Genomic DNA, 26,011 nt, shown 5'->3' on the forward strand with positions numbered 1-26,011 from the left:
CTCGCTCTCATTCTTAAACATCTATCATACCCTCAACAGTTTCATTCCTCTTCTCGCCAGAGCATACCTCCATGTATCAGTACATGTCTTCTCCATTCCTGAGATATCCTCTCATTTTCCAATGTTGTGTTAGCCAGTCTCCATATCTCAACAGGTATATCTGGACTAACTGCCTTTTTCATTCATCACCCTTTTCATAGCTGCCCCCACGTCCTTCTTACTAATCCTCTGGGCGTCTTGATTCTCTATCTTTCCTCCATCCGCATTCCCCTTTTTCTCATTTTCTCATTGTTTTCTATGTAAAATGTATGTAAAATCAGAAAGCATTGATGCTAATTATTTAACATCTATAACAACATCTTTAACAAGAAGCAGTTCAGAGCTGATCCCGAGTGTAATCCCACCCCCAGTTTAAACCCATGTGTAACTCCTACCATGCACCCCACAAAGAAGCCAAAGGATTTTTGTATAAAGCAGTTTTTTGTGTGTATGGATGATGTGTTGTTGAAGTATGTTGATTGCCAATGAAAATATAATTTCACATTTTAAAGGTCAACACGCAAGTAGCAACCCACTTAAAATTAATTTACAGCTTTTTCATAGAATATCTGTTTATTTGAAGCCAAATTGGAAAGCTCCTGAAAGGAAAAACTGTAATGCCAAACTGTGACAGAACTGAAATGCTTAGGTTTTGAAAATCAGCCTGTTTACCATGTGGCTTAAATAAAACTCAACACTAATCAAAGACAGATCATTTGTGATGAGGAGGGAAAAACACAACCAAAAAAACCCCCAAAAGAAAAACAAATGTTATGACTAAATTTTTTTTTTATCTATGCATATGTATGTTCTAATTACTGTAGGGTTAACTATTCATCATTGAATCATGATGGAAACTAACATGTTTTAGTGCTCTTATGGTGTATAAAAAACGTTGCCGGATCAAAAAGCTTTTCACACTTTTCCACTGTGAGAAGGTGTTCCTTTGCTGTTGATAAGAATGTAACTACATTACTGTGGTAGATAATGACAACTTGAACATGTCTAAACTAAAGAAATGTGAATGAACGGCAATGCTGATCCAACACATTAACACCACAACAACAAAAATAAAACCACCAGACCCAAATACCCCAACTAAATTTAAGATCCTCTAAAATTTTATTTTAAGATATCAGAGGATTACACTCAGTTTTCAACATCATAATACCAGATATCCTGGCCACCATACTGGACCACCTTCAGATCCCCCCTGCCACCTGCTCCTGGATCAAAGATTTCCTTACCAACCAACCAACCTCAATCAGCCTGGTGGAATCTGTCTCCACCTTCAGGTTTCTGCGCACCCAAATCTCAGGTGATTTCACCTGGACCCACAACACCATCACACTGGTAAAGAAGGCCTAGCAACAGCTGCACTTCCTCTGTGTCCTGAGGAAGAATAAACCTCGGCCAGAAGCTGCTGCTGGCCTTTTACCACTGCCTGGGTGTTTGCAGGGGCCACAACTGTGAACAGGAAGGGTGCTCAGATGGTAATTAGCTCAAAAACTCATTGGCTGACCTTTGCCAACCCTGGAAGCTATTGCCACTCATGCCACTCACACAGTGGCATGAGTGGCACTCTATACTCTCTATACCCAGACAAGTCCTTTTTCACTGCTTCCTAGCACTTTGTTCTCCAGTGTGTGCCTTTCTTGTTTTGTACATATTCCTCTACTCCTTTTGAGTGTTATGAACATGGGTGAATTACTAGGCCATGGGGGCACATCCCTTGGAACCAGTAGGGGCTGTTACCCTTCATATTTTCATTTATTTATTTATTTTCAAAGTTAAATTACACTTAATACTGACCCGGGTTATATAATCACATGTATCTGGCTAACAACATATGGAAAGCACAGACAGCATAGATTACATTTGGCCGGTTGGCAAATTGAATTGTATTAGTGGGTCCAAGTTCAAGGCAGGATGGTGGCTTAGCCGGCAGAGAGAGAGACACTTGCTGAACCCTCTGATGTCACCTGTGGTCCAGGGTTGAGGAATATTAAGACAATTTAAGGCCTCCTGTTAATGACTTTGCTTTAAAGAATACCAGAATGAACTTTGCTTTAGGTAGGTGATTTTAAAGCTTGCACAGAATGTAAAAGAATAGCAGAAGAAGTATAATCTCAAAGTAATGTGCTACAAAACTTTGAATGCGTAGGTGTGTAGAACGTTTGTATCCAAAGTGTGTAGTCGTGATAATCCTCCCATGATTGCAAGTACAATAGCCAGATACTCACAGAGTGCATGATATTGTAAAGAGGCTTATGTACTAAACATTAGCATATGGAAGTATGCAGTTGAATAAAGGCTCTAGCCATGGTTTTGGTCAGTAACCCTAGTAATGCCAGTCCCACTATGGTGCTACACATAAACACTAGCGAATCACCATCACTATTAAGATTCATTCACTTCAGACTACTACAAAATCCAATTTAAAGCTGTTCTGCAGCAATGGAGGTTGATGAAGCCTTGAAAGCTGGTTCTACTAATTCCTACAGGTGTTTCAACTTTCCTGGATTGGTTACAACCCCCTCTGTCTGCATAAAAGCATTGTTGGAAGACATTGTGGTACCATAATCTCGTTAGAATCGGTTGAACAGTATTGTACTGCATGAAACACCATCATTGGGCTACTGAATACTGGAAGAAGGTATTATGGACTGGTGAATCAAAATTGGAAATCTTCGATTTTTAATGATCTTTGCAGGCAGGATCTTTGTACGCTTTCAAGTAGGCGAAAGGATGGTTCCACAGTGTGTGGCATCAACTAGCATGTTGAAAAAATGCTAGAAAGAATGCCATGTGTGATCAGCTGTCATACCCGCCAAAGGTGGCTACTTTGATGAGTCACAAGTTTAGAATACATTTTGGTCTATAATTTCACGATTTTTATTCTTTACTCAAATTGCTTATTTAATGTCATTTCAGACTGCAATTAGACATCAAACTCCATCATTTTCAATAAAACACTGGAAAAATTGGGCTGTTCAAAAACTTTTGACCGGAACATTACTTTGAGTGCACAGTGCACAACTGAGTGTAAAGGTGCTATTGGGGGGGGGGGGATTAAAATCTCACTGCTGGGTCCAGACCTCCTCCAAACTGATGTTTATTTACCTACAAAGAAATGAGCAGTCTCCAATTGTTATGGCAGTTTCATTTAAATTAAGAGAGACAGAATATCCAGAGAAAATGACATAAAAGTTATAAATTGCTTTCAGACAATCCAACAGAGGATTCAGGAATGATTTCCCCTGCGGTATCAGTAAAAGAGACCATTAATATCTCTACAAGATTTTATAGCAACACGTTGATTACTTGTAGTTATAGAATATATATAGTTACATTGCGACTAGTTTTTAAAGTTGATAACGATCTGATGACATTCTGGCCTCTCATTGTTGGCAGTACTGGTAGTACAGCACGCAGTAGCAGCAATACGAGTATTATCAGTGTTTCCATATGAAATCTCAAAGGACTGCTGGTTTTAAGAGAATGTAGGTGGAGAGCTAGCTATGAGAGGAGCCTTTATACTCAGTGTAAATAATAATGGAATGTGAACTCAAATAGATGTCAGTCCACATTAGGTGAAGCACGCAGCTTCAGCACCGCATTAAATAAACGGCACAAAGTGAATGTGTCAACTGAGAAGACTTTTAAACATGAAAGTAGGTTTGTTAAGATGTTATGTACAATAGTAGCTTATAACACACACGGTTTAAAGATTTAACCCGTATTTTCATTCAGGTGTGAGTAAGGCTAAGGCTAAGACTATGGAAGTAGGCAGGTTCTGAAGGCTGTGGAGCGACCCAGCATCAAATACTTCCCCTCTGGATCAGTGAAATGGGGGGAAAGGTGTGTTTGAGGAGGGACAGAAGGGTGCTTTGTGGCCTTCCCCAGTCAGGTCAGCTCTCGCAATCTCTCCCTACCCCACCCCATTCCAATCCTCTCCCTCTTCCAGCACCCAGTCTCCCTCCCTCAATCCCACCTTCCTGCTCCCTCGTCACCCCATCTCTCTCCTGGATCTCACACAAACCTTGACCACTTGAGAGATGCTACTGCTTCTCTGCCATTCCCTCCTGCTCATCTTTGCTCAACAGGTAAGAAGAGCACTACCCTTTCACCTTTTTTTCCCTCAGACTGCAGATAAGACAACACTCGATGCCACTCAGAAACTGCTATATATAAATCCAGAGGAAAGCAGTCAGCTGGGATACCTGACTGCAAGTGAATACCAAAACACCCCGTTCAGAATTGACTGTTTGATAGTATTATTTGTATGTAGGCTTTAGTAGTTTACTGGCTTTAGTGTAGGGCTTATTTTAGAAGCGTGAAGTAAGAAAAGATGACAAAATTGGGAAGCCTTTGCAGTTCAAGCTCCCGTGGACTCATTTTCACACCATGAAATGAGCTCATTCAGCAAACCTGGCAGACAGGCTTCAGATTTTTGCCATAACCCTCAGTAACCCTTGGAAGCTCTGAGAGACCAGGGGTATTTGGAGCACAAGTGGTGCCATGGCTGGATTTCATCACAGCAAATACCATCAGGTAAACATGGACATTCAAGGACTGGAATATATTGAAATATCTAAGACATTTTGGCCTCTCACTGCTCTGAGCTCTGTGCAGTGTGTCACTATGTTAGATGTTGAATTTTTTGGCTGTCATGCTTTGTTGAAAGGTTTCTTATAGATTTTTGTTTCTATTTTGAATTTTTGTTTTGTTTTGCACTTAGCAGTGAAAAATACAAAGCAAGAAAGACTGGGAGGAGCCGAGTTCCCCTTAACCAGACTGTCCCTGCACAGTTACAATGACAATGCTAAACTAGAAGTATGATGGGTATTAGACATGTCTAAGCCTCAAACCTGAAAGTGTGTGTGTGTGAGAGAGAGAACAAATTTCAATCTTTTCTGATAATTATTAAAGATGATCAGAAATTAAGTGGCTAAATGTGTTTTAGCTAAAGCTAACACATGGATCTGAGTAAAGCCACTGCAGTTAGGATTTTACTCGTGGTTTTTAGACACAGACAGTAAAGATAGATAGGTTTAAATACCTGAAGTCAACCATCCAAAGCAATGGACACAAGAGAGATGAAGAAGAGAAACCGGCAGGGTGGAGTGGGGTGGGTGGAGACGGGTGTTAAGTGTGATTTGTTACACACTTAATACTTAAAGATAGCAGTGAGAGGGAAAGGCAAGGGTTACAAGACAGCAGGGAGACCTGCTATGATATATGGTTTGGAGATGGTGGCACTGACCAAAAGACATGTGCACCACTCTAAATAAGGGGTACATGCACTCACTGCACCATAAAGTCATATCCTGTTAGCAGCTTTAGAGAAATTTAGAAAACATGTACTTTTTAGAACAAGTATATTCAAATAACTCAAATAACTATTATCCAGCGTAAAACTGCCAAATCAAACATGTGGACCGGCCTGCTGTGGTGTGTGTGTATAAGAGAGAGAACGAAAGACAGAGTGAGATTTTATGTCTGCTCTAGTACAACGTGGCAGTAAGGGACCCCAGGAAAAAAAACGCCCCAGGGCCTATCATGGAGTTACTACTCCTGTGGCAATGAGATCATTTTTCCAGTCCAGGGGAAAAACTAAAAGCACCTTTGAGGCATCATCTGTCTCCTCACTTTCATCTCCCTCAAGCTGGGCTAAAAGATATCTGACACAAAATATTGACCTTGGCTGGTAAAAAGCACTACAGTAAAATGCAAAGGCATCTTGTTCCTTTAGTCTCCCATTAGAGTGTCTGCACTGAACACTAAAGAGTTCTACTTTAACATTTTCCAGAGTAACTAAACCTGGTTGGACAAGGAGGGTCCAGAAAGATGGGTGTGAATGTAGACAGGAAGCAGATAGACGTTACTGGTACATGTAAACATTTTATTATTTGAACTGTCAATTTATTTAAAAAAAGCTACTGGTTCGAGGAGCAGCGTTTTTTACTGTACATTTCCCCTATCATCTCCATCATAATAATAAAATAAAAATAGTACTGCCAATTCAAAAATTTGACTCTTTCTGGCTGTTTTCCCCTCAGTGCTTCAGCAGGGCGCAGAACAATGGGCAGCTGCAAGCTCCTCAGGGTGGACGGGCTACGACAGAGAGACGCCAATTCTGCCAGTGGCCCTGCAAGTGTCGGCAGAGACCTTACTGTGCCCCTGGTGTCAGCTCTGTCCTGGATGGGTGCGGCTGCTGTAAGAGCTGCGCCCGACAAATTGGAGAGCCGTGCAACGAGAGGGACGTGTGCGACCCACACAAGGGCATGTACTGTGACTTCTCCGCAGACAAGCCAAGATACGAGGTTGGAGTGTGTGCATGTGAGTGGACCTGGTCTTTTACTTGATTGCAGGCAGGGTTGCAATAAAGAGTCAAGGGGCCCAACACAGGTTTTAATCAGGCTTCCTTAGTTGCACTGCAGCAGTGACTCATGGTCAAAGCAGCCACTCATTTTACTCGGATCCTTCGTTATTATGTCCCTCCATCTTACCACGTTTGTTTCATCTTCCTCGTGGGGTGATCGTGGCTCAAGAGTTGGTAGTTCGTCTTATAATCGGAAGGTTGCTGGTTCGAGCCCAGCAATGCAATCCATTATTATTATAAACCTTTACAAGCTCGTAAAAAGATTTGTAATAAATATGAATGAATGGGCTGCTGTCAGTGCTTGTATGACCAGTGTGCAGCAGCCTTTCAGATCGGCGCTTCGGCCCACCGGGAATAGGGCCATTGTGCCAGATTACCAGTCCAGCTCTGATTACAGGGGTACATGCTGCTTTACTTCCTACAACTATGGCAGTGTGATGCTGGCTGTTGGCAGGTGGTCAAACATTGTAAAAGTTGGACATGGCTATAGTAACATCACCCACTGGTTTGCGTTTTAGTATTTTGAAGCCTTGACTTTAGCTTCATAGACATGGCCATCTTCATTCTTTGCAGAGCAACTGTAATGGATGGATATACTTTTAGACCACAGGTTAAGTTATAAGCTAATGCTAAGCTGCATCCATAACCGCACAAGTGCAGACTGGATTATTTTTAACTAATGCAGCTGATAAATATAGCTGCACCGTAGCTGCTAATTAATGCTGACAAACCAACAAAATATTTGAATTTTATTATCCAAAAACTAAAGACTTCCTGAGAGAATGGTCTGTAGCACACAACAGCCTATAATAATCATGATCAAACTAACCTCACCTCTCACTTTAAGCTTTAATACAGCTCAAAAGTTTAGTTATTGAAAATTTATGAAGGGAAATATTAGCTACTGAGACCAAAACACCTTTCTGTACCAACTTATAAACATGTTTTTGTTATTTTTTTGGTTTTAAACAGTAGTCTATGGGGCTCGCCTCACTTTTGGATTCAGCGTCAAGAGGATATTTGAGGATTCAGCCCCAGGGGGCTGCTGTCGCAGGGTTACGTGTGTTGCAACAGTAACAGAATTATGGATATATTGTGAATGGCATATTTTAAAGCAGTGCAAATCACAATTACTCTACCATGAGCCAAACAACATTTGGAAAGACCATAAAAGTTGTATGTTTAAATTAGTTTTTTTAGTGTTTGCATAAAGCCACACAGTGGCTTCAGAGGAGGCCGCTCTAAACCGGTTCAACGGGAAAGCATTTTAAAAAAAATATGCAAGTGTGAAGAAGCCTGAAGGGGCTTTTACAAACCTCAGTGGGAAACTTAAACTCCAATCAACAATTCCACCTACGTGAGTCAAAAACCACTGGCAAAAACATGTTTTTACATTCCATGTCATCATTCGAAATGTGCAAATTGCGTGCTAGGCTGGGAATCAATGCCAGCATAAAGGAATATGCCATTTTAAAAAAGCTAATTTGCACTTACAGTCTTAAGATCCACCATAATCAGAGTTTGAGATTTGCACCAGCATGTTTCTTCTCATTCCTTCAGACATGATGGCGGTAGGCTGTGACCTGAATGGGGTCCACTATGAGAATGGAGAATCCTTCCAGTCCAGCCCCCTCTACAAGTGTACATGCATCGCTGGAGCCATCGGCTGTACCCCTGCTTTCATCCAGAAGCCTGCTGGTCTCTTAGGCTCTGCACCACTGATCAGCAACACGCCAGCTGGCCTTCGCAGTGGCCAGAGCCCAAACAAGCACCAGCAGGACACTACCTACATGTCAGGTGTGTGTTTAGAGAATGAATTCATGGAGAAGAGCCAGACTGTCTTGCCTGGAATGCTAATTGCTGTTAGGTAGCTGGAAGGGAAGGGGGAGCCTCATTACTCAGTACTGTCAGTGTGAGGTGTGACTGCCTGTGGTTAAACTGTCTGACACATATGATTCCAGTTAGAGGAGGAAAAGGAAGAGAAACAAGTTGGTTTTTATTAAAAGCCATAAAAATGTCACTTTGATGTACGGCAAAGCTTATTTAATTGGCGTGGCATGTAGCTGAACCAGATCTATCACATGATCTATCTGAGTCACATACAGTGATTTGCCACTGTGAAAAAACAAAGCACTTTCCCACCCAGCAAAAACTCATCGTCCCTGTCGTTGAGATTTGGTTGAAACATTTTAATTTTGATTAAAAATGTCAAGAAAAGACACGACAAGCTTACTAAGTGGTGCAAACGAGCATGATGCTATAGTCACAAAAATGCACTAACGAGATGGGAAAGTTCTGAGGGTGATCTAATAACAAAAGAAGCTTTTATTTTGGTGTTTGTGGGTCTGATCTGGTTGTGGTTCGAGAAGTGTTGGTGCTAGTGGACGGCTCCGGTAATAATGAAAAAAAAAAAAAAAAATAATATGTAAAGATAGCTACATGTAAAAGAATGCCTGAGTTTGTGTAGTGAGCTGGTATGTTTACAGTGTTTCAGATTCTTTTGTGTTACATTTCTATGCAGATCTTTTAATTTTTTTGTCCTTTTCTATGTAGTAGCAATTTCATATCATAATGAATTCAAAATTGATTAATGGGACTGCTCCCATAAGGCTCTATAGCACCAAATCACAACCAGTATTAGTCAAGTTACTTGAAAATAGTAATTTGTTACTAATTACTGATTACTTCTCCACAAAGTAATCCTGTTACTTTACGGATTACTTATTTTCAAAAGTAATTAGTTACTTTATTATTTACTTTTTAAAAACATGATACATATGTAATAATGCAATAGACCTTTCAGCCAATTCAAATTTTTTTTCCTGCATAATCCATCATATAAAATTGAATCAAATCAAAAAGTCTCTTTTTCAAACTTGTTTTATTAGTTTTAATCTTTTAACTTTATACACATTGCATTAAGCAAAAATTAAATTATATGCAACATTCTCTGAGTTGAAGAAATTTGTTTAACATTTAAACCTATGTTCTGCATATTCCAGCATTTAAAATAAAATAATTTTTGCGTTTACTCTCACTCTTTCAAATAGATGCAAGAAAAATACAGCAAGAAATAAATAATTTGAAGTTTAATTTTTCACTGTAGAAAGAAGTTTTCTTCCCACGTAGAGTGCACGGCGGACGCTAATGTTTATGTCACTTTTTACAGAATCAAACTAGAAGTAATGTCAGTAATTCCAAGCCTTAAACACTGCATGGATGTACTCTCTGCCGCAGATCAACAGTGGATAATATCTCGATATTATCCACTGTTGTCATGAGACATTAACAAACAAAATCAGTAACGCAGCATGCTTATGGTATAGTAACAGTAATCCCTTACTTTACTTGTTACTTGAAAAGTAATCAGATTACAGAAATGCATTACTTTTAATAGATTACTGCCCATCTCTGATGGAGACACAGCAGCTTGTTGGAATGATTCTGATCTGTGCTTTGCTTGACACAGTACCCTTTAACTGTAACACTGAAAGGTTACAGGGACCCTCCTTTAGCCTGGAAGAGGAACTGCCTAATCCAGACCACCCACTGGAGTCCCTGCTCCAAGACCTGTGGCCTGGGCATCTCTGTACGTGTCAACAACGATAACAGCAAGTGTGAGATGAGGAAAGACCGCCGCCTGTGCTTGCTGCAACCGTGTGAGAAAAGCGTGCTCAGGAGTGTCAAGGTGGCATCTTTAGCTTTAATCTGTCTGAATCTTTAATATTTTCATTTAATTTTTAAAGTTTTTTTTCTCAAACTCTTAAAAAGAAAGACACCAATTGCTATTCCCACTTCTAGGTGCCAAAGGGAAAGACGTGCCGACCCAAATTCCAGGCAAAGAAAGCAGAGAAGTTGACTCTCTCTGGCTGTACCAGCAACAAGAAGTTTAAGCCCACATACTGCGGTGTGTGTACAGACAAGCGCTGCTGTGTCCCCAACAAGTCACGCATGATCAAGGTCAACTTCACCTGCAAAGGAGGCTCCAACACACAGTGGAAGATGCAGTGGATAACGTCCTGTGTGTGTCAGAGGAAGTGCAACGATCCGGGCGACATGTTTTCTGACCTGCGTTTACTCTAAGGACCCCAAACGTCAGAGACGCAGAGTGGTGCAAGCCCCGCTGTGAGAAACTAAGGACTGAAACACACATACACTTTAATTCTCCCTTAGTAACAGTTTTGCACCTCCAAAAGGACAAAAACAAAACTAATTTTGAGAAAGAAGAACAACAGATCATTAAAAAAACAAAAAAAAGTTTTATGGAGCACTCTTCAGGACAGGTATGTGCACTAACAACAAGGAATATGGCCAGTGTACTAGCTTTAACATTACCTCATAACAGAACAATCAGGGAGCTTGGAAAAGCAAATAGAAGCTTTAGAGTAGATTAAACTGATGTTCTCTTTAAGTGCTGTTTGGAACACTTTGACCATGCCATACATTAGATAACGTTGATATGTAAAAGCTTCAGTTCTGTGAGTTTGATTCCCAGATTCACAGCACAGCAGACCTTCATCTGGCGATGGAGAGTCTGGGTGCATCAGGCGTGAGTCTGGCCTTGGTGGCATCCAGATGATGATATTCTTCAATCAGTGAGTTGAGAGAGGCAATGGCCTCTGAGAAGAAGCTCTGTTCCATCCCTTCTACATGCAGGTAGTGGTGTAAGTGAGCCTAAAATGAAAAAAACAAAACATTAAACTGAGTCTGACTGATGTGTTTGTCAGATTTAGAGGCTGATATGCATTTGCCAATAAGCTTGAAGAATAAACCTGAGATATCATTTCACCTGAAGACAAACTGCTTTGTTTTCTGTGGCTGTACCTGCACCACATATTGAATTAAATAAAAGAAAATACACATTTTGAAATCCATGTATGCCTCTAAACTTAAACCAGTGCAGGTAGACTATATGCCAAGTTATCTTTTGTAGCTACATTTTACAGATGGGTTAAAAGGTTTAGGGTTTAAGCTAGAATTAGGTTTAGGCTAAGAGTAGACTATAGGTTTGTAATAGTAAAATTTAAGTTATTAGATCTGGGAATGCATTACTATCAAAGAATGTCCTCACAAAGACAGCTTGAGACGCACCTTCTTCCTGTAGAGCTTGGTAAAGCGTTCCCTGAGCTCCATGAACGTGGGCTTCACGCAGGTGTTGTTGGCCAGAGCTAACAGGGAATGGGAGTGTCCCACGGGAGGCACTGAACACAGACTCGTCTTCCAGCCTTCCTGGTTCCATGAGACAAAGGGCAGTGATGGTCTCAGTCTAAAGCCAGGAGAGAGGGGAAAATAACTGTATATGTAATGTTTAACATGTGAGCTTCACATGACAACCAAAAGACTTTGTTTAGTCTCAGTTTACTGTACTTTAAACTGTACTTTATCCTGAAATCAATATGTGAACAGTTCCCTAGCTAGGAGCTATGACTTTAAATCCAGAAACCAAGCACATTTACTTCACTAGCTTTAACAACAATCAAACAACTGGAAATGAAACAGTAAAAAAAAAAAAAAAACAAACAAAAAAAACAAAAAAACTTCACTTGTCTGCAGATTAGAGGACTACCAACATCTACAAGTATCCTTATAGTTAAGATACTTAGTCCTGTTTGTACATTAAGTGTATATATATATATATATATATATATATATATATATATATATATATTTGTACTTCCTTCCTCCTCCTACCTCTTTTGCCAACAATTTTAACACAACAGTCACAGTACAAAATGTGTGTGCCAACTGAAAAGGAGTTCTGTGAGAGCAGTGGTTAGAGGAGAATATAGTAAGAGCTTGTGGCTGAATGCAGTAATCATGACTTACTGCTAGTGCTCAATGGGTATACTATGGGAAAAGGTGAGTGTGTGGATCACTGGGTACGTTGGAATGGTTGCATGAAATCGTTACATCTTTTGGTGTAGAATTATATACAGAAATAAAGGATTTTCCTCTGACCTCTCGATGTTCCTGCGGACATCAGAAACCTGCACGTTACCCCTGACCATGAGGGCACAAGCCAGGTACAGGCTGTGCTTTGGGTCAGCTTGTATTAGCTGGTGGTCTTTACTGAAGGCATCGCTGAACATCTGATCCAGTCTAGAGCGCACGGTTGGAAGACAGGAGAAGAAAAGAAATGCTTGTATCAGTTGATCAACTTTACAAGAAATGAATGTGCATCAAATCATGTTAAATATTCCTTTTATAGCTTTTTCTTCCAGCCTCAATGAACCCGATTTTAACTGAACATGCCTTGAAGATTTTTATCAGAAGTTCAAAAAGACTGGGAACCAAGACGGCAGTGTTTGGCATAGAAGAATGTTTGCACCTTTATTTATGTAGGGAAGTCCCAAAGAGCAGGCGAGATATTTTTAAGCAACACCATGCCCTGCATTCATACAGTCACATTTATTTACTGCTGGGAGTTATCCAGTAAAACCACCACTCTTTTTGACCAATAAGCATCTTCATAGGAGGAGAGAAGGTCTCTGTGGCCCACACAAGGCCACTTTTGTGGCAGCTGTTGCTGGGAGGAGGTAGGCAGATTGGTGTTTTTTTTTTTTTTTTTTTAAATCCTACGTCTGGAAAGCTAAAATTGAACTTGCCGCTTTTTCACATAATAAAAAGAAAGCTGGGGCTTTGTGGTGTTTTAAACTCTTACGCTTCTGTTTAACTAGGAAGAAAAGTGTTATTCTGAGTTTTTAGTAACTTGGTTATTCAGATCAGGTGAGTTCATTAAAAAAAAAAGCTTTATATTTAATACAAACTCAAGGTCGAATGTAAAGTGTTAAACCTATTTGAACTGGATCTTACTTTAATACTATTTTTCAGTAATGATCAGCAGAATTTCTCAACTATTAATCATTAAGTACTGGATTATTATTTAAACCATTCACAACTCTTAGCTACGCCTCTATTTTCCAGCTATTTCCCCACTTCTGCATCACTGCTTATATTAACAGAAGTGTTAAAAGGTGTTTGCCTCCTTCCTGATTTTGTATTTCTTGTATGTTTGTCACAATTAAATATCCATCAAACAAATGTAAATATTAGACAATATATGTTTATTATTTGGCAGTTTAATTCTACATCTGATCTATTACTTTTACCTAACTGATAACTTTTCTGCTCAAACTTGAGGCATTCGGTTCTTTACTTTTCCAATTTTTTTGTGACCAGACAAGCTAATCTGTCACTAGGACACTAACCTGTGGGGTGTTTGTACTTTGGGTTGAAAATCATAGACTAACCAGGTCATTCATAGAATCATTTTAAAAAGAAAGCTTTTATAGGAGATAATTAATTGATCATGAGCAAGTTTCACTTTTTTCACTCTACCACTGTAAAAGCAGACATTTGGGCAGTTTGCCACTCATTGGTAAACTGAAGCATTTAGGAGTGTGTAAAGAACACCACAATTCTTCCCAAGGTCACACCATGCAATGCTCAGAGGAAATCCAAAAGACCCAAGAGCTACAACTGAGATTCTACAGGCCTCTGTTACCTGGTAAATGTTAAAGGTCATGACAGTACAATTACAAAAAAAAAAAGACTAACCAAGTATGGCTTATTTGGATAAAACCACTGAAATGGAAATTGCATAGAAATTATGAAAACCAAAATGTTGAAATATATTCTATTTTTTGACTTTGCATAATATTGCAAACTCTATGAATAAAAAAAATAACAACAAAAAAATCCATTATTTATTCAATTAAATACCCTGAATTCAAAAATTTAGTAGCATAACATAATTTCAATTAAGTACAAAGAATATAATAGGCAATTACCACCGAATATGCACAAGGTGTGGATATGAATGAAGGATGAACACAAAACCAATGATGTTATTGTGTATTTCTTACAGGAGTTTGGAACTATTGTCCTGACAAAACTGAAATGTGCAGCACACTGAAACCATTTAAAAATGTCATGTTTAGTGTTCATCTGAATTTGGGGCAAACGGTCAATCATTTCTCTCTGTTTTCATAGTGATTTTGTGTTTAAACCAGATGTTAAGGATGTGGTTGTGTTCCTTATGTCTAGAATGGTGTCAGGGACAGGAGTTATGTAAGCTGCAAGCTTCAGCCTATACTCTTTCACATGATTCATATCAGGAAAATATTTGAATCTAAATTATGCCACTAACCATATCAGCCACCCCATCTGTAGGAAATCGTGAGTCAGTCCTGCTTGACTGGTGCTGTTTCATCATCATGTTACAAATGACAGTTTAAGTTACGGTGTAAACCAACCGAAACCACTTCTAAATGGTCAAGTCATCAATGGAGGGGTTCATGTGAGGAGGAGCTCTGCAGGACACACAACAACTGTCAGGTAAAAATAACTGCACCGATGGGCACAAGGCTTACCTCCTTGTGGGCACATTAATATCTGCTAATGTGTAGAGGGGTGTGAGACTGGGCACCAGGTAGTGTAAACGAGGAAAGGGCACCAGGTTCATCGCAATCTCATTCAGATCCATGTTGAGGGAGCCCTCAAACCGGGCTGAGCTGCAAATAAAAAAGTTATAATGACATGCTCAATTTGACTGCATAATAACGTTAAGTTCCACTAATTAGGGATAACTAAAAGAAGCAAATCTAGAATATCTTCTTGATACATAACACTGTGCAAAAGATCAAAATACTTTTATTCATAAATAACTTCCTAAGTTGACTTGTGTGACAGTACCAAATCTCCAGGTTGACTCTCAAGCCCTTGCAGGACTCTCACAGAAGCTTTTAATGATAAGATAGCATCACGCGATAAACACCTGAAATGCTTTGACATCTCTGGTTAGTGTCTTATGCTCCAACTTTGGCTGACTCAAAGGGCCAAAATTAAAACAGACAGGAGACTGCAGATGAAAGCCCAAACTGGCTTTACTGACTGTTATTATGAAGAGAATGGATACTAATGCATTTATTATGGCAATCTTATGGACTAGAAAAAATGGTCAAAAGGGTGTTAATGTTTTTCCTTAGCACACGGGCTTCTACTGTATATGAGCAAACAGTAATACTATACCTGGTAATATTGAGCAACAGGTTAGCCACAATGTTATTCATAGCATCAAAGGGTTTTTCTGCCCCACTGAGGCCTTCCTGTCCAGAGGTGACTGCGCTGTTTCTCTTGATATTTAAACCAGGCTTTGTGCCATGGGACATAACTTTAATCTTGTTCACAATGTCAACCAATGACTGGAAGGGGAGAAATGAGGGAAAAGAAGAAATCACATTCAGTTTGACAGTTTTCATTTATGTGCGTTGCACAGACATTTGCAGGGAGAGAGGGGAGGCATTTCTGAATCCACAAACCTGGTTTTCCACTAGCAGGACACAATCAGCGTGCTCTGTGAGCTTGTTCATGGCAAGGACACTGTTGTATGGTGAGGTGATTACGTCATCTTCCCCAGATGGATAGATGGAGGTGACAACGCGACACACCTCAGGGAACTCCTCCTCCAGCAAGCTGAGCACTCTGGTTCCCAGGCCAGAGCCAGTACCTTAAATCCATAGTCAGTAACTAATTAATTATCAGCTGTCTACAGAAAAATCCTTAATTTACTGACATGACAATTGAAATCTTATTTCTACACTGCTTGAAAAATTAAGGTAACACTTTGACGTATAACAGTAGAGCTGCAATCCCTGGTAATCCCTGAGTCAGATCGTGGACACTGAAGATGAAGGGACCGATCAAGCTGGAGGAGACCTATCGGGTTTGGTTAGCCTGTGGGACCTCAGAGGCAGCTGATTGGTACTGGCAGGCCAAGCAGAATATAGCTTGGGCGGTGGGTGAAGCAAAAGCTTAGGTTGTGGGAGGAGTCCAGTGAAGCCTTGGACAAAGACTTTCGGTCTGCCTCGAAGTGTTTCTGGAAAATCGTCAGGAAAGCAGTGCTCTACTCTGCGGGTGTAGTACTGCGGACTTCAACTGAGTATATAGTCAGGCAGTGGAAGGAATACTTTAAAGACCCACTTAACCCCACTGGCATGCCTTCTATAGAGGAGGCAAGTCTGGGGACAAGGTCACTGAGGTAGTTAAACAACTATCGGTGGCAGAGTCCTTGGACTAGATGATGTTGATAAAATTCCTGAAGGCTCAGGAATGTCATAATCATCATGTTGCGGGGATATCTACTTAACACACCTCTGCATGGAGATTGAGGTAATGCAACTGGACTGGCAGTCTGCAGTGGTGTTTCCCATATTCAAGAAGGGGGAGCAGAAGGTGTGCTCCAACTATAGGGGGATTGCACTCCTCAGCCTCCCCAGGAGGGTCTAGGTTTTGAGCAAACGGCCTCAGAATTTGATCTCTGCATTTTGCAAAATGGTCCTGTTGCTTCATCAGGGAATGGCCTCCAGCTTAGAAATGTGGACGAGGCCCCTGGGGTAGACCCAGGAGACACTAGAGAGATTATATCTGTTGGCTGGTCTGAATAAGCTGGAGTACGTGGCTGCAGAGTGGGAGGTCTGGGTTTGTCTGCTGCCCCCATAACCCAGTCACAGATAAGACAAATAAAATGGATGGATGAATATTTGAATATATTATTTCAATAAGTTTTTTCTCTAAATTCTAGTTTCTATTTTATTTCAGCTAACTACTCTTACAGCCTTCACACAGGTCTAAAAGTAAAGAAGTGACGTGCGTGACAACAAAGATACAAAAATTAAGTAAGTGAAATGAAATCATGCACAAATGTATTCTTATTGGCTTTATTCATTTTTTTGTCACTACAAATCTAACATGAATTAATTGAAGTAAAGCTTGGAGTACTGGACTGTGAAGCATGAATGAAAGGATGCCCTTGAATCAGAGCCTTACCTCCTCCCATAGAGTGAATGAGAAAGAAGCACTGCAGACAGTCACATTGCTCTGCTGCCTTCCTGAGCTTATCCACTATCTTCTCCCTGTAGGCCGAGCCGTACGTCATGTTTCCAACTGCCCTGAATGACAAGCACAAAACGATACCTTGGTTTTTCCCCCCTAATCATAAGATAATGCCAAAAATTGAACATTAATGATAAGTATAATTTTTAATGCTCAGGACAGATTTCATATTACTTTCATCTTTTATGATGATCACTATGTCAGATTAAGCAATTATATTGAGTGATCAACATGACAGACTGCCCGTTGCTCCCACAGCATGCATGATGTGTTAGGAAGTTGTCAGTAGCTAGTGTGTTCATGGAAAGGAAAGGTAACAGACAAAAGCAACTGAAGGGGCTGTCAGGATGTCCTGGAGCATCCCATGTTGCTCTTGTGTTTTTTTCATTACGACAAACTATGCAAGATAAAAGAGTCAAAGTTCAACTCTCCCTACGTTATACGTGTTGTAGGACATATAAAAGAGTTTAGTGCAAAAGTCATTCATGGTAAAAACAATATTGGAATTTTAAACATAGGGTATAATTATGTGGGCCAATAAAAAGATTGCCGTGCAGTGTAAAGGCTTTCTCGCCTCTAAGCAACAAACTGTGGGAATCAGACTGACAGTCTCAAATTGTTGTGGCATGCCAAGTACAGGATTTACCACAGGCGTCATGGATTGACTACATAATCCATTGGTGGTTCATTCACAGGCAATGCTACACTGTAAACAAGTTGCACTTTTTTGTGCAGACAGAAAATAAGCCACCGGCAGCTGAGAAAAATTTACAGAAGATAAAGATTATTTGAAGAAATTAAAAGCGTGTGCTAATATAACTCTGTGTCAAGTAGACTTCCTGTTAACATCCCATAACATTCCATAGCATCTGATATCACTGTGGGCCTTCTGCTTGACCATTTCCAATCTGTGAATCTGTGAAATCTTAGAGTCATATATTAAATACTTTACAAGAGATATATACTTTTTTGAAAAATATAGACTATTGGCTCATTAACATATGAAAAAAAATTTGTAAGAGGTCCTGTAAAGTCCCACATTGGAGCACACACTAGATAAAAAGATAGTACATAGTTGTATTTCACAATAATGCATGGAGACCTGGTCTACCTACAATTTCAGGTAGGTAGACCAGGGAAACCATACAGAGAAACTACTCACATCAGGCTGATCTTTTCCCTAAATTATACTCTGCACAATTGAGAATGTGAAAACTGAAAAAACAACAGTTAAGCCACCCGTGTTCCTCTTTCAGATTATACAAAATTCAACATATAGTGGATTATTAAGAAAACATGTTTAATTCTTTCAGACAATTACCAAAAAATACTTTCTTTGCAATCTCTTCAAAGACTATTCCCTGAATACCACTAGAACTGCATATAGTGTAACAGCACGTGAGCTGTAACACAACTCCAGCAGGATTTAAATTATGGTGTGCAACAGTTGGTAAAGTCCACGTGAGCTCGGTGGCATCCTGGGGCTTGTCTGTCTCTTACCAGTTGTTGCCTGAACCTGACACGTCTGTGAGTAGTTGCGTGCTATCAAACACTTCTCTTAACGGGCCCTGCAGGATCTGGTTGACCACACCCTCTTCCATGTCCACCAGGACCGCCTGTGGATTCAAATATGTGAAAATGAGGCCCGCTCATACATTTCAATGCTATCATATACTGAGCACATTCCTTTTACCGCAGTCATTTCATAATTCACCCAATGAATGCTGAACCTTTCAGTAAGCTCGACTCCAAAATAAAATGTGAAAAGAATACGCATCATCAATCAGTCTTAAGCTTATTATTATCCATGTTAAAGCCGTTTATCATTTTTCTTTGGGCCAAAGTTAACCCCAAAGGGTGAAATTTGAGATGTGGCAGCCCTTTGCTCATTTCTAGTAGAAGGCTTATTTAATGGAAACAGAAAGACGTGGCACCTCTGGCACAGCAAAAGCTACAGCCAAACTCAATGACTGAGAGAATCAGATATGGAATTAATTTGCATTTGATACAGTTGACCAAGAGATGTTCACAAAGAATTTACCTTCAGTATCAGTCCATACTAGCAACATTCAAAGCCTTATGCTTTGCATGTAAAAGACACTTGACTATGCCTGCACTGCTATTGTGAATGTTTCATAGGTTAAAATGTTTGCACGCATAGGCTAACATCTATTTTTATTATTACCAACTCTGAAATTTCTGAAGTTCTAACTTCTTATTTGCTTAATTTTTATCCAGTTTTGACACAATAACTAAAAATTAGGGACTCGAGAGTCCTTCTAGAACTTACCCTGGCCTTCAGGTGTTGGATTCTCCCACCAACAGCAAATGTAGCCCCGTCACTTTTCCTGGAAAAGGACAGTCAGTGATTTAAAAAAAAAGGGTAAAAAAAAAAAAAAAAAAGCAATACATTTGGAAAACTTATACGTCAATGAACAACTGGAGGAAAGCAGGTTAAACATACCTGGAATCCACATTTCGGAAAAAGCTATTGAGGGCTTCATCGTACAATCCCCTCTGAGGATGAAGGAAAAAAAAAAAAGATTTAGGAGCTGTGAGAGTCATGTCTGTTTCTTACAGGACAAAACAGGGCACACAGAAAACAGACATCCCTTAGAACAAAGGTTTAGTGAGAAAACATAATGACTTCCCTGATTATCATAGATAAGATGTTAAAAAATTTACTGAAAGTTTTTCTTGGTCACTTAAATCTACAGTGCTGTGAACAAGTATTTGAACTCTTCCTGATTTTGCTTTGTTTTTGTTTATACCAGCTGCATCTACATTTTTCATTCACTTAAACATAAGATTATAGTAGACTAGACCTGGGTATCTGGTGAAATGGTGAATCAGTAGTTTCTACATAGTTGATGCATTTTACCTAAACCCTAAGAATTACTGCACATATCACTGGAACACTTTCAGTTTTACCATGATAAAATTCATGTGAAATCAGGATTTCATTTTTGGAAATTAAATTAAATTGTTTCTAGTGCTTAAGACCAACATCCCTAAAGCTTATGAACTACAGAAGGCAGCTAACATTTAAACTGGAAACCAAAATGATTACAACTTGGATAAAGCTGAGGTAAATATCTCTCTGTCACACTAAAGAAATGAGTTATTAACTACCCAGCTGAAATACAGCGCTGAAAAATGAGGTTTTCTAATCATTAAAAAAAAAAAGAGAAGCATTCTCTGAATCACTTAGGGCGTGTCTGCTGAGGCGTCAACTGACAGCTCTCACATCATCTCAAACAGACTGCACAAAGCAGACAAACAGAGCTGGAATTGATTTAACGCAACAACACAAGTCAGAGAAGAAAATTACAATGTGTATTATACAATAGTGTTTGACACTTATCTGCTGTTTTTCTGTCACAGTCAGTTTGGAATGCAATTTAAAAATGACATGACAATGTGGCTGGAAAGTCTGGTAATTATAAATTTACACCAAGATGAGAAACAAATAACACCCACACTGATTATTAAAGCAAAATACCCCACTATACATTATAATTCCTCAACATAGATACATTCGAGCTGGCCCCAGTGTTTTCTGGCATTTTCAACTCCTCACTGCAGGCATGTCATGTGCCTGCCTGCTTCAAGTCCTCCACCATAATCCCTGTCCCCAAGAAACCTAGGATCACTGGACTAAATGACTACAGACCCGTGGCTCTGACATCTGTGGTCATGAAGTCTTTTGAGCGCCTAGTTCTCTCCCATCTCAGGACCCTCACGGCCCCCCTCCTGGACCCCCTGCAGTTTGCATATAGAGCCAACAGGTCTGTAGACGACGCCATCAACATGGCCCTACACTTCATCCTGCAGCATCTGGACTCCCCAGGAACCTACGCCAGGATCCTGTTTGTGGACTTCAGCTCTGCCTTCAACACCATCCTTCCAGACCATCTCCGAGACAAGCTTTCCCAGATGAATGTGCCTGATCCCATCTGCCGGTGGATCACTGACTTCCTGACGGACAGGAAGCAGCATGTGAGGCTGGGAAAGAATGTCTCGGACTCCCGGACCATCAGCACCGGCTCCCCTCAGGGCTGTGTTCTTTCTCCTCTGCTCTTCTCCCTGTACACCAACTGCTGCACCTCCACCCACCAGTCTGTCAAGCTAATCAAGTTTGCAGATGACACCACCGTTATTGGGCTCATCTCGGACGGGGATGAGTCTGCCTACAGGAGGGAGGTTGAACGTCTGGTGTCCTGGTGCAGCCACAACAACCTGGTGCTGAATGCCCAGAAGACAGTGGAGATTATTGTGGACTTCAGGAAGCACACAGCCCCACTCCCCCCCATCATCCTGACTGACACCCCCATCACCTCTGTGGACTCATTCCGCTTCCTGGGTACCACCATCACCCAGGACCTGAAGTGGGAGCCCACCATCACCTCCGTCATCAAGAAAGCCCAGCAGAGGATGTACTTCCTGAGGCAGCTGAAGAAATTCAACCTGCCAACACGGACGATGATGCAGTTCTACACTGCAATCATCGAGTCCATCCTCACCTCCTCCATCACCGTGTGGTACGCTGGAGCCACTATCAGGGACAAACAGAGACTGCAGCGTGTTGTGCGCTCTGCTGAGAAGGTGATTGGCTGCAGACTCCCATCTCTGCAGGACCTGTACACCTCCAGGACATTGCGGCGTGCAGCTCGGATCTCAGCTGACCCTTCTCACCCTGGACACAGTCTGTTTGACCTGCTCCCCTCAGGCAGGAGGCTCCGGTCCATTCGCACCAGAACCTCTCGCCATAAGAACAGTTTCTTCCCCTCTGCTGTTGGACACATGAACAATAACCATATGACTGTTCCCACCACTAACACATGACCCTACGCTGTGTCACTGCATCATTCCATGTTTGGCACTGATCACCACCTGCACTCATGTATATATCTTTCTACGTAGCACTCTTAATTCTTATTCTCATGTATATATCTCATGTATAGCTCATGCACATATCTTTCTACGTAGCACTTTTAATTCTTATCCCTACTTTTATTTTTTCATGTCTATTTAAGTGCTATTTATGACACTACTTAAGTGCTATTTATGACACTATGTTTGCACTGAAGCACCGCAGCAATTTCCTAATGTTGTAAACCTGCTCAACATTTGGCAATAAACCCCTTTCTGATTCTGATTCTGATTCAAGCACATAATCAACACTTACTGTGGACTAAGTTACTAGAGGTGGGAATCACCATACATCCCACGATACGATCTTATCAAAATACTTAACGCACGATACGATATTATTGCAATTTTTTAAAATATTTTGCGATATTCAGATTCTGTACATAAAGGTAAACTTTATCAATATTCATTTTATCTAATATCAAAGTCTCACACTCAGTCTTTCTCTCATTTCAATCAGTTTTATTGTTGACAAACTGAACGGTTTGTATTACAGTCTAGTCCAACTTAACTGAATGCAACCATCTGGTACAATTATAGCTATTCTGAACTATGCAATTTATGAAAACTATGCAGCCCATTCAGCAACTGAAGAACTTGAAAGTAAATTAAAACAAAACATTTTACATTAAATAAAAAAGTTTTAAACTTAATTAAAATAAAACATGTCTTAAATTAAAATAAGTAAACTGTCATGTTTATTGCTGCCAAAAAACAAGTTAAACACATTTGGACAGTGAAGGAATGTCAGGATTCTTGCTCAGAAAAAGGATCAACATGCTCTGAAGTCAGAGTTCCAGTCCACAAACTTTTTTGGTAACAAAATATCGATTTCTGCTGTCCCTGTATCGATACATTATTAGCAAACAAAATATCACGATACTACATAGTATCGATTTCCCCCCCCACCCCTATAAGTTACCAACTAAAGATAAGCAAACACAAAATCTTTCACTCTGCAATGACAAGTATAACAGAAAATGGTGGCGAGACAGGGAGGAGACAGTTGGTTTGGGTCTGTTCACTACTAACAACTGGTGAGTCCCAATTTATACAGTGTAAAATAATTAGAATAATGCTAATAGAAATGTACATTTGCTGATAATAGTCAGACATAACATTATGACCACCTGCCTAATATTGTCTCAGTCCCATTTTTGCTTCCAAAACAAACCTTACCCATCGAGGCATTGACTCCACTAGCCCCCTGAAGGTTTGCTGTGGTATCGGCACCAAGATGTTAGCAACAGATCCTTTAAGTCCTGTAAGAGGTGGGGCCTCCAGTGGATTGGACTTATTTGTCCAGCACATCCCACAGATGATCGACTAGATTGATATCTGGAGAATTTGGAGGGGTAAAAAATGCCTCAAAGTCATTGTTGTGCTCCTCAAACCATTCTTGAAGTTTTGCTTTGTGACAGGGTGCATTATCCTGCTGACAGAGGCCACAACCATCATGGAGTACTGTTTCCATGAAAGGGTGTACATGGTCTGCAACAATGCTTGGGTAGGTGCTACATGTTAAAGTAACATCCATATGTATGGCAGGACTCAAGGTTCCCAAGCAGAAGATTGCACAAAGCATCCCACCGCCTCCACCAGCTCACCTTCTCATAGTGCATCCTGGTGTTATGTGTTCCCCCACTAGGTGATGCACATGCACCCACACCTCAACCAGTTGTCTAGCCATCACAATTTGGCCCTTTTCAACCTCTCAAATCCTTATTAAATTAAGGAAAGCCTCCAAGCCCCCCCTTAACACATGGACAAACATCACAGACTGAGGAAAGCAGACAGTTTTCCCACCTTGGTTGTTGGAGGTGCATGTGCCAGAGGTTAATGACACTTTTGCTGTAGTTTAAGAAATGCTAACAGTTGAAGGTGTTTGTTGCTCCCAGCTTTTTGAATGAGTTTCTCCTCTGAGTTGATTAAATATGCTCAACTTTAAAGGTTTTCCTACACTAACTAAAGTTACTTGTACTTGAATTACATTTTGCTATTTTGTACTTTTACTACAATGCCTTGACATGATCCCAAAGGTGCTCTACTGGATTGAGGGATGGTGGCTCTGGTAGCCATTTGAGTACAGTAACCCCCTTTCGTGTTCAAGAAACCAGCTTGAGATGATCTGAGCTCTGTAACGTATTGTCTTATCCAGCTCAAAAGCACAGGTGTAATTATAAAAACGTTAAAAGCGGCTGTGTTTCACCCAGAGATGCTGTGTCTACGGGTTTTTGGTTGTATAGTCTGGGTCACCAGAACATTAGAAAGACAAACATGTGCTTTTCCTGTCGTAACAAGTCAGACTTCATTATTATTCGTCGGATACCTTCGTTGTGCTGTGCTGTGTATGTAATTGCACTTACTTTATTGACATGGGCATGCTCTCGCAAAGCAAGATCCCAAAACCTGCAGCCAACCTGGTTGCCGCACTGTCCAACTGCAGAACGGAATTTCAGTTTAACTTAAAAAACACAATTAGTAGTAATACAGATTTCATTTGTTAAAGGTATGTAGCTACGTCACATAAAACGGAACTACTTGACATAAACACCGACCTGGGGGCTAAGCTAGCCTCCTACCTGTCATTTACCGCGCTGAGTTTCACTCACCTTGGACCACAACGGACTGTGTCATGTCAACAACACCCCATACACGTTGTAAAAGTGCGAAGCTAATCCATAATGACTGTTCCGTTTATGTTATCCATCAATAAGATCTTCACAAGACTTTTGAACACCTCTTCTTCCTCGCGCCTTAGCTATGTTTGGTCGAGCATTGATGACGTCATTTCCATGGAAACGGAACGTACGTTTCAGCCACTGACCCCCCCACTCCCCAAAAAAGTGTGTGTGACGAACAAAAACAAACAATAAAGACATTTTTAAAAAGAAAAAACAGGAGGTTTGTAGTAATATAATATAGCAGTTTTGTAGAAACCACACATTAAATGATTAAAATCTCTTCTGTAGTTTAACTCCCATTAATAAAGTTAAAATAAAGGATGGTATGATATACTGGTTTTTAAAAGCAGAATAAAAGCATTTAAGACTGTAAACTATATTTTGTCAGTGATGTTACATTATGGTTGAATTTTGTGTCTCAGCGTGGGTGCCAAATTAAGGTAGGTATATGTTTTTCCAAAATTAAAACAATTAGAAAACGAAGAGTTTTCAACCAGTTTTCCAGTGTTTTGCCTTGGTATTTATTGCTTGTCTGTGATTAGGCTTCCCAGTTATTTCACCTTCTGTCTTAACTGTCGTGAAATATTTTACCCCCTGAAAATGGTGTGCTTCTGAGTAAAAACATAATAAAAACATTTTTAAAGAAAAAAACAAACAAAAAACAGTTACTGAACACTTATGACTTTTCATCTTACATCACGAGCATGCTCTAATTTCCACGCCCACATAGGACATATACTTATTGGCCGCTTTGATAGGTACACCATCCAACTGCTAACTAAACAGCCATTAGACTGCTGATCCGCTTGGATTGTTGTGTATGTGTGTGTGTCGCCATCTAGTGGCTGATTAAACTGACTGCAAACAAGTTAACTACCTTTAACAAGATTGTGACAGTTGTTTAATTTTCATCTGAGTCATTGGGTGGACACTTTGGATGTACATGTCACTGGACTGTGGGAAAAACCAAAAGAAAACACTCCTGTGTTCTGACCATTTTTAATTTACTGAGTATATCTGTGCAATATTGCATGCATATACGAGGTTGTTAAGTCAGTCTCAGCTGATTTTGGTGAAA

At 40.2% G+C, this 26,011-nt stretch overlaps 2 protein-coding genes across 5 annotated transcripts; one reads left to right on the forward strand and one right to left on the reverse strand.

Moving 5' to 3' along the window:
- The first annotated feature begins 4,097 nt into the window (after positions 1-4,097).
- Positions 4,098-10,507, forward strand: ccn6 (cellular communication network factor 6). 3 transcript variants are annotated; one of them, XM_085372816.1, is made up of 5 exons: positions 4,098-4,145; positions 6,102-6,381; positions 7,985-8,221; positions 9,919-10,112; positions 10,226-10,507. In XM_085372816.1, exons 1-5 carry the CDS (start codon positions 4,098-4,100, stop codon positions 10,505-10,507), a joined length of 1,041 nt encoding a protein of 346 aa, XP_085228942.1. The 3 variants fall into 3 exon arrangements, with proteins under 3 accessions (XP_085228942.1, XP_085228944.1, XP_085228943.1); XM_085372818.1 differs by having other exon boundaries at positions 9,940-10,112; XM_085372817.1 differs by having other exon boundaries at positions 6,120-6,381.
- Positions 10,508-10,884: 377 nt separating this feature from the next.
- tube1 (tubulin, epsilon 1) lies at positions 10,885-24,988 on the reverse strand. Of its 2 annotated transcripts, XM_085372607.1 has the most exons (12): positions 24,862-24,988; positions 24,616-24,689; positions 19,782-19,834; positions 19,608-19,665; positions 18,818-18,933; positions 17,252-17,373; positions 15,745-15,932; positions 15,455-15,627; positions 14,797-14,937; positions 12,383-12,523; positions 11,516-11,690; positions 10,885-11,098 (listed from the first exon to the last, which is right to left on the reverse strand). In XM_085372607.1, exons 1-12 carry the CDS (start codon positions 24,884-24,886, stop codon positions 10,940-10,942), a joined length of 1,425 nt encoding a protein of 474 aa, XP_085228733.1. In that variant the 5' UTR covers positions 24,887-24,988; the 3' UTR covers positions 10,885-10,939. The 2 variants fall into 2 exon arrangements, with proteins under 2 accessions (XP_085228733.1, XP_085228731.1); XM_085372605.1 differs by lacking the exons at positions 24,616-24,689; positions 24,862-24,988 and adding an exon at positions 23,429-23,560.
- Positions 24,989-26,011: the final 1,023 nt, after the last annotated feature.

The sequence above is a fragment of the Diplotaxodon limnothrissa genome, linkage group LG15 (assembly GCF_057381915.1).
Source record: "Diplotaxodon limnothrissa isolate DT_005_m linkage group LG15, D_limnothrissa_male_GT1.1, whole genome shotgun sequence".
Lineage (NCBI taxonomy): Eukaryota > Metazoa > Chordata > Actinopteri > Cichliformes > Cichlidae > Diplotaxodon > Diplotaxodon limnothrissa.